The 12,127-nt window shown below is 43.2% G+C and overlaps 1 protein-coding gene across 8 annotated transcripts in view; it reads right to left on the bottom strand.

Moving 5' to 3' along the window:
• EIF2AK4 (eukaryotic translation initiation factor 2 alpha kinase 4) overlaps positions 1-12,127 on the bottom strand; it is a 98,203-nt gene that overhangs the window by 55,398 nt on the left and 30,678 nt on the right. For all 8 annotated transcript variants that reach the window (XR_005795763.1, XM_040492259.1, XM_040492260.1 and 5 more), the window contains 4 exons: positions 10,146-10,303; positions 7,880-8,415; positions 2,690-2,796; positions 1,954-2,111 (listed from right to left, as the gene is read on the bottom strand). Coding sequence is in view for 7 of the 8 variants with exons in the window: in XM_040492259.1 (XP_040348193.1) it covers positions 1,954-2,111; positions 2,690-2,796; positions 7,880-8,415; positions 10,146-10,303 (959 nt within the window). In the remaining variant the exon portion in view is untranslated. The remainder of the gene's footprint in view (positions 1-1,953; positions 2,112-2,689; positions 2,797-7,879; positions 8,416-10,145; positions 10,304-12,127) is intronic.

Below are 12,127 nucleotides of genomic sequence, written 5' to 3'. Positions count from 1 at the left end.
GTAGCCCTGTGTTGTTTACTGCCATGTTAATAGAGTAGAAGACCATGCAAAGTCTTGGCATGATCTTCAACCTTGAGTCTCAGAACACATCATGAACATTTGGAGTCACTGATCGGGATGTGGAGCTTGCTACACTGCAGACTTCTAGGAACTCACTTATTAAAATGGAAAGGTGCTGAGGCACCTGGGTGGCTCAGTTGGTTGAGCATCCGACTTCGGCTCAGGTCATGATCTCACAGCTCATTAGTTCCAGCCCTGCATCAGGCTCTGTGCTGACAGCTCAGAGCCTGGAGCCTGCTTTGCATTCTGTGTCTCCCTCTGTCTCTGCACCTCCCCAGCTGACACTTTGTCTCTCCGTCTCTCTCAAAAATAAATATTTTTTTAAAAAGTAAAAATAAATAAATAAAAATGGAAAGGTTCATGAATCATACTCAGGCCAACTGCTATTGAAATGCCAGATCAGGGGCGCCTGGGTGGCGCAGTCGGTTAAGCGTCCGACTTCAGCCAGGTCACGATCTCGCGGTCCATGAGTTCGAGCCCCGCGCCGGGCTCTGGGCTGATGGCTCGGAGTCTGGAGCCTGTTTCCGATTCTGTGTCTCCCTCTCTCTCTGCCCCTCCCCCGTTCATGCTCTGTCTCTCTCTGTCCCAAAAATAAATAAACGTTGAAAAAAAAATTAAAAAAAAAAGAAATGCCAGATCACTGAACAGAATGCCCTACCCTAACCCAGAAACAGAGACACAGTGTGAGGGTTATGGCCTCTCGGAACGAAAAACCACAAGAAAATTTAGGGGCTTAAATTACTAGACGTTTTTATTACATGAGCCTACCCATCATTTTTATTATATGAGCCTACCCAAAATGGAGTTTGGTAATGTTTGTGTTCAAAAATCTAAAATACAAACACATTAAAGGGCTTGACCAAAATTATAGTGGGAGTTAAATGAATAACATACCCAACAATCATCCACTCCCCTGAAGATCACTGTGATTATCCAATCAAGGTATCTGCCCATAGTAGGTCTATTTAACCGTCTACCTAGAGTGTCTATACTTTCACGAAGAAAGTTGAACATTTTCCATGATACTATAACCGCCTTTCAGAAAACTCAAGATTGTCTTTCTGTCCCTGATTACCACAGAAACACCTTTTATTTATTTATTTATTTATTTATTTATTTATTTATTTAGGGGAGTGTAAAAGGCCTTCCACAGTAATCCTAGTAACCTTTCCTAATAACATTCTCAGAATCCTAAACGGGCATATGCCTTCTTGATGGAGGACCATTTTATTCTGTGAAACATGACAGGTCTTATATGGATTTAATAGCACAGTATCAGCCTGGGTCTCCTAGGAGGCAAACTGCCAAAAATTACTTAAGAGCAGGTGAAATCTCTTTCTCAAGGGGCAAGTAATCATGAGTCACCCAAATAGACAAGAACGCGGAAGGCGAGACCTAACAACGGCGCGCCCTGGTAACACACCACTAGTTTTCTCTCTCCGGAGCAGCTGGAAAATACAAGGCATGGAGACCGTCTGGGGCCATTTCCCAGTGAACCCCACCTCAGCGCTAACCTCGCAGCCCTTTTATCCACAGCACCTCTGAAAAGCAAATGGGACAAAAAGGACACTTTTCTTTCTGAACCAAAGCTCAGAAAAATGGTCTTCATGGAGAGGTCCTGGCTCCGCATGTAATCATGCGGTTTTCACATTAAGGGACTGCATCAGGCAACGGAGGAGGCATGATACGTTCTTAACGTGTCCAGGGGAACTTTCAAGCCTTTGACTTTGCAACGGTCATGACGGTCAGAGTTTCAAATGGCCGTGCTCACTTCTCTCCCCGCTCTCAAAAAAGAACTCCCTTTAAAAAATAAGAATAAAAAAAGAACTCCCTGTGTGCAGAAATGAACAGAGGAGGAGCTCTCAAAGCGCCGGGCACAACGCTGTACCACACCTTGATGACAGCCCCAAAAGCTCCTTTGCCGAGAAGCTGTAATTCTTCAAACTCGATGAAATACCGGGAAAACTGTCTCTGTGTCTCACTGAAGAATGCCGCACTGGGTAGCTGCTTCCTAGGAATAACGGTCTCAACATAATCTTGTCCTCCCGAGTCTGAGATAAAACAAAACGTGAGAGGGAAACGAGGCATTAGAAAAAGAGCAAGGGATGCAAAACCCAGTAAGGAACCAAGTGCTGGAAGAAGGGGTCCCAACCGGTAGTTTGAAAAAGTACCTCTTCCCTGGCACAGACCCGTGAACACTTCTCCTCTCACCTTGTAGGGTGAGGTGGAATACACATGAGCCCAGGTCAGAGGTGGGGCTGAGACTGCTAACAAGGAAATGATGCGATAGGGTCAGAACCCATACCCAGGTCTCCTGCCTCATCCCCAGCTCTGCTGATGATCCCTCATCTGCTACTTGAGTAGTGACAGAGAAATCCGGTTGCACAGCAGTAAAGTGATGTGACCAGAAGGGTTAGCCAATGGACACTTTAATCAGTCGAGGCTGGAAAAAACCAGGAGGGCACAACAGTTCCATGCGCATGGTACACATTCAATGAAAGGATTTACGTACAGCTCGGCATAAACCAGATAAAAATCTATGATCCAAGCAGTCTGTTCCAGTTTTAGGTTTACTTTCAAAATAATTAACGTCAGGCAGGTTTTCAAAAAAGAGTGGTAACAGACTCACCTTCAGGACTTTGTTCCAGTAAAGACATTTTCGGCTGAGGATGGATAAAGCTGTGTTTCAACAACTGCTGGGGACTCCATCTTTCCTTATCATCCAAGCAAACACACCTCAGTGAGAGGGAAGAAAGGGTCTCAGTGACACAGAAAACAAGCACTAAACTTGTTAATGCAAGTTTTTTTTTTTTTTATTGATTGATTTTAAAATAAATACACATTAGAGAATTCATATTGCTTATGGACCAAAATGCACTCATAAGTGAATACATATTGAACACCAGGCTGGGCGTGAGTGGGGAGTCAAAAAATGTACAGTCTTTAGAGGCAGGAAGATCTATCTCATGGAACACTTTTTTTTTTTAACAAGTTTAAGATAGCACAATTTATGAATTTCCACTCCCATTAATAGTTCAATGGCTTGACATACTAAACCAAGACTCTCCAGGACCAGTGGAAAACAAAGCTTTCCAAAGGACAAGCAAATCTGAAAGCTGATGCAAGATCAGGGCCCAATATGACAAACTTTGGACAAAGCCTGTTCGTCATAGTATGATGTAACCTGGTAACAATTATGGACTACTTTTTTTAAAATCCCACATTTTGTCACATACTTTCTTTTCATTCTCATTCCTTGAACCTGGTTTGGTGTTCTAATAAATAATTTTTGTTTTTTAATGAAGGAAGAGAAGCCATGCCTTTAACCCAGTGGTTCTCGAGGTGGGGTCTCTGACCAGTAGCATTCACTATCAGTATTGTTGGGGATTTGTTACAAATTCTATTCCAACCCTGTCCTGGTAAATCAGCAACTCTGGTGGTCTGGGCAGTAATCTGTGCTTCACCAAGCTGTCCGGGTGGTTTCAATTCAACATAAAACCTGAGAACCACTGTTTTAAAAGATCTCAGCTGTCTGGCTGTATTGACAATGACCCAAGCCAGCACCACTGGGAAGCACCTGACCCTAATTATCAACAAGGTTTCTAATAGAACCAACCATCACTCTGAATTCTATACTTAAAATCTGTAGCTATCAAGTGGTGGCAGCAACTACCTTAAAGGGGAACATTTTATTTTTTTATGTCAGCACTAAAATGCCAAGTACTCCTAATTTCATACCTTGAAAAGGGCAGAAAAAAAAAATCACAATAAAAGCATTTGTGTAAGATATGGCTTTTTCCCCTAAATTTAAGGTTAATTTTAACGACCTTGAAGTAAAACAAGAATGCCTTCTCCTTGCAAAAGTTAAAACCTTATTATGATAAAGTCTTCGACCAAACCAACTCTCTCGAATTCCTCCCTTCCCCTTTAGTGTCTGTCATTCTAGACTTTATTTTTCTATGCATTTAACACAATCATACAAAAGAGACACTTTTTTTTTTTCTTCTAACGACTTCACCCTGTATAATCCTCAACTTGCTTTTTTCATTTGATCGTGTAAAAGGTTCTGTACTCAATTCCACTGTTGGGGGACTAGCAGGGAGGGGGACCAAGCAATTCTCTAACACCAGCTGGGTGTCCTACAATTCAACTCAATTCTGACACCACCTACCTGGGACCACATCAGATCCCACAGGTCGAGGGCTCGATCCCATAAGACTGCCCCCCAATCCCTTGAAGATGCCAGGCACAACCCATGCTTTCAATCAACCAGCTACAGATCAGAGGTTCCAACAACCCCCTCCCTGAGTTCCATTAGTCTGCTAGAGCGCTTCCAGAACTCAGAGAAACATTTACTAGATTACCAGTTTCTTATGGAAGGATATAACTCAGGAACAGTTAGAAGAAATGCATAGAGCAAGGGGTGCCTGGGTGGCTCAGTTATTTAAGCATCTGACTTCAAGTCACGATCTTGCAGTTCACGAGTTTGAGCCCTGCGTTGGGATCTGTGCCGACAGCTCCAAGCCTGAAGGTTGCTTCGGATTCTTTGTCTCCCTCTCTCTCTGCCCCTCCCCTGCTCATACTCTCTCTCACTCAAAAATAAATAAAACCTTAAAAATTTTTGTAAAAAATTAAGAAATGCATAGGGTGAGGTGTGCGAAACATCACAGGGCTTCTGTGCCCCGCCTCCAGGCTCACCTGCCTCCCAAAAATCTCCATGTGCTCACCAAGCTGGAAGTTCTCCAAACCCCAACCTTTTGGGTTTTTATGGACTGCATTATATAGGCATGATTAATTAAATCATTGGCCACTGGTGATTGGTGACAGGGGTGGGTTCTTAGGTCAGTTCTCTGGGCAACCAGCCCCATCCTCCGGTGTGGTCCAAAATTTACCTCATCAACATAACAAGGGACACCCTTACCACTCTCATCACTTCAGAAATTCCAATGTTTTTGAGAGCTCTGTGTTTCAAACAGGGATGAGGACCAAATAAATATTTCTTATTATATATTAGAAGGCTACACCACGTGTCTTAGATATCTTTCCAAGATCTTTCTGAACTTACCAGAATTTATTTCCATTACATACACCTTCTCCTCCTACTGTTGGCCATTTAGATAATTTCTAGTTTTTCACGTGCATAAAAAAAATGCTGCAATGAACATCCCTATACACATCCTGTCAGGTTTCTGAAACACATTGTCAACCCTAACTCAACTGTGACAGTAATCAAGAAAACCCGTAAAGCCTTCCTAGAACAAACCGTATCTTTAAGAGATCTTATAGCCGGGAGGGGGGGATGGGTTAAATGGGTAAGGGGCATTAAGGAATCTACTCCTCAAATCATTGTTGCACTATATGCTAACTAATTTGGATGTAAATTCAAAAAAATAAAGAGAGTTTATAGCCTCCAGGAGCTCAGTTAAAAAGATGAAATTTTCTGGGGTGACTGGTTGGCTCAGTTAAGCGTCAGACCTTGGCTCAGGTCATGATCCTGTGGTCCGTGGGTTCAAGCCCCGCGTGGGGCTCTGGGCTGACAGCTCTGAGCCAGGAGCCTGCTTTGAATTCTAAGTCTCCCTCTCTCTCTCCGTCCCATCCCTGCTCACGTTCTGTCTCTGTCTCTCAAAAATAAATAGACATTAAAAAAAAAAAAAAAAAAAAGATGAAATTTTCTGAGCCGCCAATTTTGGCACCATGGCAGCCATAAGTAGTGGAGGCAAATGTTAGGTCCAGCTCTGAAAAGGGATGAAAAGCCTGGAAGCTTACTGTACTCTCTTCAGAGGACGGTGCTAACTAACCCTAACCACAGCACAGCACAGGCCACTGGATAGGTGTTGAGCTCACTCAATCCCTCCAACCACCTCCTGAGGGAGGCAGTGCTATTATTATTAAAGGACTAAATTAAAAGTAAATTAGTAAATTAAAACGATCCATTTTACAAGGATACAACTCTAGGTGGAGAACTTAAGAACTCAGCGAATTCTAAGGGGGAAAGGTGGGATCTGAATCCAGCGGTCTGGCTCCAGTCTGGGCTCTTTCCTATCACGCAGACTGAGCTGAACAGAATCTTTGTCCAGGGGATTCACCAGTAAGTAAAACAAACAACTACAAATGAAATGTAGCCATGCTGGTGCCGTTTGTGAACGATTTCTTTCTTTTTTTTAACTGCGGCTGGACAGCAAAGGAAGTACAACACCGTGTGGCAACTTCTTCACCGAGCGGTCCATCAAACCAGTCTAGGATGGGGGAGGAATATACAAAAAGTCTCAAGGACAACCATGTTAAAGAGTAAGAGGGGCACCTGGGTGGCTCAGTCGGTTAAGCGTCCGACTTCGGCTCAGGTCATGATCTCGCGGTCTGTGAGTTCGAGCCCTGTGTCGGACTCTGTGCTGACAGCTCGGAGCCTGGAGCCTGTTTTGGATTCTGTGTCTCCCTCTCTCTCTGACCCTCCCCTGTTCATGCTCTCTGTCTCAAAAATAAATAAATGTTTAAAAAAAAATAAAAATAAATTTAAAAAAAGAGTAAGAAAGAGGGGCACCGGGGTGGCTCAGTCAGTTAAGGGTCTGACTCCTGATTTCGGCTCAGGTCATGACCTTACTGTTCTGTGAGATCGAGTCCCACATGGGGCTCTCCACTGTTGGTGTGGCACCCACCTGGGATTGTCCCTCTCTCTCTCTCTCTCTCCCTCCCTCACGCGCCTCTCCCCCTGCTCGCGCTCTCTCTCAAAATAAATCAATAAACATTAAAAAAAAATCAATTAAATTGGGGCGCCTGGGTGGCTCAGTTGGTTAAGCATCCAACTTTGCTCAGGTCACGATGTCGTGGTCCGTGAGTTGGAGCCCCACGTCGGGCTCCGTGCTGACAGTCAGAGCCTGGAGCCTGCTGTGTCTCCATCTCTCTGCCCCTCCGCACTCGCACTGTGTCTCTCAAAAATAAACATCAAAAAATAATAATAAATAGATAAATAAAAAGATTAAAAAAGAAATGGAGGGAGTGGATAAAAGTGAATGGTTGGAAAAAAGAAATAGTGAGAAACAAGACAGAGTGCAGGAAAGGGAAGAAACCAGTCCAGGTCAACTTCTGCAGGAGGGCAGGACCAGGGGAGTATCTAGAAAAGCCCAGACTGAAGAGATCTTAGTTCCCTTTTCACAGAGAAACCCAGAGCACCTAGGTCTGGCTTGGACACAGCACAGAGGCAGGGCTAAGCTGCAAAGTCCTAAAGGGAAGGACCCAGACAAAAACCGTAGGCCTTAGGTGAGCCCCTCAGTAAGGATTCTCTCGATGCAGTTAGACTTGGCTCTACAATGAAATGTGCACCTGGAATTTACAAGTATCGAAAAATCCTATGGCTGGTGTGAGACAGTCACTGTCGTCTAGGACTTGGCTGAATGACACAATGACAGTGAAGAATGGTTACGAAGAACAAGGGGCAGAATCACACTCCTAGACAGCGGAGGCCTTGTCTTTGATCCTTGAGGAACCAGCAGCAAAGGGAGACAAAGAAGGTCTTCCATTTGCAATACCTGGGGCATTTCTCCCAGTTAACTTCCTAGATATACCAGGCTCTCCCCCAAAGCAGCTTGGAAATCTATTACTAAGCCCAAGTGAATTTAGGAGAACGGGTGAACTAAGGGAATGAAAATGTAAGCAAGAAAACAGAACCTATGTGGCTGGGAAAAGATTGGGAGGACAAAGAATAAACTCCAATCCTGCTGCTCACTTTTCAGCTTCAACACATCCCTTAGATGGTGAGCACATTCAAGTGCAGTCCAAAGTTCAGGAGTAAAGAGCAATTAGAGAGAATCTCAGTGATACTCACTTCTTTAGAAAATCTTGGAAGTCAGCTGGTAAGTCGCTAGGGATGGTCACAGGGTACTCTCCACATTCTTGTCCTTGGCTGAGGGAGATCAGCAGAAGGCCAAGACACCAAACGTCTCCTTTCTTTCCAGTTTTATAAGGCAGGGCGCTGTCACTGAAACTAACTCGGCTTTGCTCAAATACGTCCTCCTTGCAAATGTCTGCTAGGCGCTTAGAAATGCTGTAGTCTGTAATCTTGACATTGCCCTCTGCATCCACCAAGACACTGGATGCGCTCAGAACCTTGTGTACCACATCGTTGCTGTGCAAATAACTGAGGCCCGACAAGAGCTGAGCTGCGTACTTGCGGAGCTGATGAACGGGGATGGGGCCTGAGTGGCTCAGGTGTGCGGCGAGAGAGACCCCATTAATATGCTCCAATAAAATGTCCACCACGATGGAGTCATCTTGCTCTTTGAGATTCATCGCAAAGTAGTGTACTACATTTGGATGGCTCAATTTCACCAGCGAGTTGAATTCCGTTTCTGCCCCTTGAATCTGATAAGGAAAAACACCACTAAGATAATATTGTATTGGCCAGCATTAAAATGGTATTTCACTTCAAAGGTAAACTATTTAACAGAAAATGTACTTTCAAAGGAGAACAAATACGTTCTGCACTGTATCCTCCCCTAAATTATACGGCCAACCTAACGGTTCATGAAGATGGAAGCAATTTAATTATCAACTTCCGTGATCTCAAAATCTAATGCGCAAATTACTATAAAACTGGTGAACAGCTTTTTTTCCCTATTTTTTTTTTTAACGTTTATTTATTTTTGTGACAGATGCATACAGAATGCCAGCAGGAGAGGGGCAGAGAGAGAGGGAGACACAGAATCCGAAGCAGGTTCCAGGCTCGGAGCTGTCAGCAAAGAGCCCGATGCAGGGCTCAAACTCACAAACCGTAAGATCATGACCTGAGTCAGATGCTTAACCAACTGAGCCACCCAGGCGCCCCTAACATTGGTGAACAGCTCTTAAAAGCAATTTATTTTGCCATAAGATCAGCAGAAAAAAAAGAAACACTAATTATTTTTAAAAACCTTTCCTGGGACGCCTGGGTGGCTCAGTCGGTTAAGCGGCCGACTTCGGCTCAGGTCATGATCTCGCGGTCCGTGAGTTTGAGCCCCGCGTCGGGCTCTGTGCTGACAGCTCAGAGCCTGGAGCCTGTTTCAGATTCTGTGTCTCCCTCTCTCTGACCCTCCCCTGTTCATGCTCTCTCTCTGTCTCAAAAATAAGTAAACATTAAAAAAAAAAAAATTAAAAAAAAAAACCTTTCCTGATTGTGGTGCCTGGCAAGCTCGGTCAATGGAGTCCCATGTTGGGTATAAAGATTGCTTAAAAAGAATTTTAAAAATCTTAAAAAAAAAAAATAATAATGGGGGCAGGGACGCCTGTGTGGCTCAGTAGGATGAATGTCTGACTCTTGATTTCGGCACCTGTCATGATCTCAAGGTCGTGAGAGTGAGCCCCACGACAGGCTCAACGCTAAGCATGGAGCCTGTTTGGGGTTCTCTCTCTCCCTCTCTCAAAACCAATAAACATTTAAAAAAAAAAACATAAAAAACAAAAAATAAAAAAAAATGGGGTGCCTGGGTAGCTTTGTCAGTTAAGCATCCAACTCCTGATGTCAGCTCAGGTCACGATTTCATGGTTCGTGAGATTAAACCATGCATGGGGCTCTGCGCTGACAGGGTGGAGCCTGCTTGGGATTCTCTCTGTCTCTCCCTCTCTCTCAAAATAAATAAACGTTAAAAAAAGAGACAAAACAAAACAAAAAAAAACACCCACCTTTCTTGATTATAAGGATTCAGTGTCAACACTTTAATAAGTACTAACACAAAAGAGAGACACCCACGAATTATCTAGATGGTCACCACCCAAAGACAACCATTATGATTTCAGTGTATTTCCTTCCAGTTTTTCTATCCTAAATACGGTTTCTTTTTCTTGGAGATGGCTATTAATACCATAAAAGAGGCTGACAACGGAGGTGCAGAAAACAGCCTCGAAGTCATGACCACGCTGTGAGAGTTGTGCCAGAGTCAGCAAGGGGCTGAGGAAACTCTGGAAGGGGGGGCGGGTCCCCCACCATCCCCTCTGGTTAAACAGATCTCATGCCATTCTGTAATCTTTGCTAGCCAATCAAACACACCACTCTTTTGTTCTGTCATCTCCTCATTTCAGGGTGAGGCCTCTGCTCAAGGGCCACCTCAGATGCCCACCTGCTTTTTGCACTTATCAATCTTCTCCTTCTCTTGACTGGTAAGGAACGGACCCATTTTTTTCTGCCACTGAAGGACCCATTCATACAACAAGACAAAGTTGCCAGTGGCCGTTTCCAAAGCATTGTAAACTAATTTTCCAAGCTGCTCATCACTGCCTGCACATTGAAAGAAAATATAATGAAATCTCACAGGTATAATTTCTGTGGGGGTAAAGAAAGAGGGGATATATCTTCATTTATTCATTCAACAGTGGATATACCATGTGCTAACTATAAAAAATATGATTTCATGGAATACATGCTCTTCTGTAACCAAATTTGTAATATGTAACAAAAGACTCTGAACCCTTAAATATTAATTGTTATAAAAGGAAAATAAACGAGATTTAGTAGCAGATCAGTGTTTTCCTCTACTAGCCATTATTCAGCATGTTACTTTTATAACCGTTTCACTTCTGATGACTATGCCTACTAAGGCGATAGCTACTAATATGATGGAAGGAATCTGGAAATAGGAACACTCTATCAAGGTAACTCCGTTGATGTAGATTAGTGTGCACAGTAAAAATAAGTTTTAATAATTTGGAAATTTTAAGACATCAATGATCTTCTTACTACAAAATTTGAATATGGTCAGCAAATACAAACTGGCCAATGGTTTTGAGGGAAGGAACAAGAAATGACGGTTTAAATTTGAAGTCAGAAAGACAGACACACTTATTTAGTGATCTGCATATGGTTGCCACTTGTGCCTGGAAAGTTACCAGAAAAAATTGGAAATGGAGAAAAGCATCACCTATAATATCACCATTTTATTTCTCTTCCTGTTCCCTCTATTCTTTTTCTAATTTGCCAAATCATAGCATACGTAACAGGGTTTCTCACCCTGGACACTATGGACATTTTGTACTAAGATGTTTTGTCGCCAAAGGCTGTCTTGCGCACTGTAAGATGTTAAGCAGCACCCCTGGCCTCTACCCACTAGATGCCAATAGCATCCCTACCCAAATGTCTGGACATTTGTCCAGACAGCACCAAATGTCCCCCAGGGGACAAAACGGCCCTCAGTTGAGAACTAATGATATACACTATTTTGTCTTTTTCTCGTAGTATCTAAATATCTTTCCATGATGCTACACTGTCTTCTGATGAAAAAAAAGTGTTTCAAAGAAATAACGGTAATTATTTTTTCCACTTAAAAAATGAAAAGTAACCTGGATGTACAAGACAAAGTGGTCTTAGCAAAAGTGAACTAGCTCCCCTAGACTTTTTACCTGAGAGGCAGTTTTTATCTCGTAGAAATGCTGGCAATTTAAGACATTTTAATTAAAATGATTGGTTATGCTAGTTATAAATAATTCCTGACATTCTTAGCCTGAGGGGGAAAAAAACCCTTGATGTTTGAGAATTTGTCAACCAAAGGAAGCAACCTGTGCAATGTGGGGCCTAAGCAGCACACGTTGGAAAATGCATATTAAAATGTTTATAGGATGGTGGGGCGCCTGGGTGGCGCAGTCGGTTAAGCGTCCGACTTCAGCCAGGTCACGATCTCGCGGTCCATGAGTTCGAGCCCCGCGTCGGGCTCTGGGCTGATGGCTCAGAGCCTGGAGCCTGTTTCCGATTCTGTGTCTCCCTCTCTCTCTGCCCCTCGCCCGTTCATGCTCTGTATCTCTCTGTCCCAAAAATACATAAACGTTGAAAAAAAAAATGTTTATAGGATGGAATGTGATGTTATTTACACAAAGCCTAATTAGATGTGTGTATTACACGGTACAATATCTTGCATATTTGTCTCCTAAACTGGAACCAGGTCGGTATCTCATAATTGCTGCTTAGAGCTCATGGTTTTTTGGATTATAATTTTGTCATCACCACTCTCCTCTTGTCACTTTTTTGTGCCATGAGACTGCCATGAGGCTGAAGGTAAATATGTTACCAGCAGAATTCTGACTGAGACTCTATTATGTGTTAATGGTCATT

Source organism: Herpailurus yagouaroundi, unplaced genomic scaffold (assembly GCF_014898765.1).
Source record: "Herpailurus yagouaroundi ecotype Mexico unplaced genomic scaffold, PumYag 184, whole genome shotgun sequence".
In the NCBI taxonomy this organism is placed as follows: Eukaryota; Metazoa; Chordata; class Mammalia; order Carnivora; family Felidae; genus Herpailurus; species Herpailurus yagouaroundi.
Note: the sequence above shows the minus strand (reverse complement) of the source record. Positions and strands in the feature narration are given on the sequence as shown.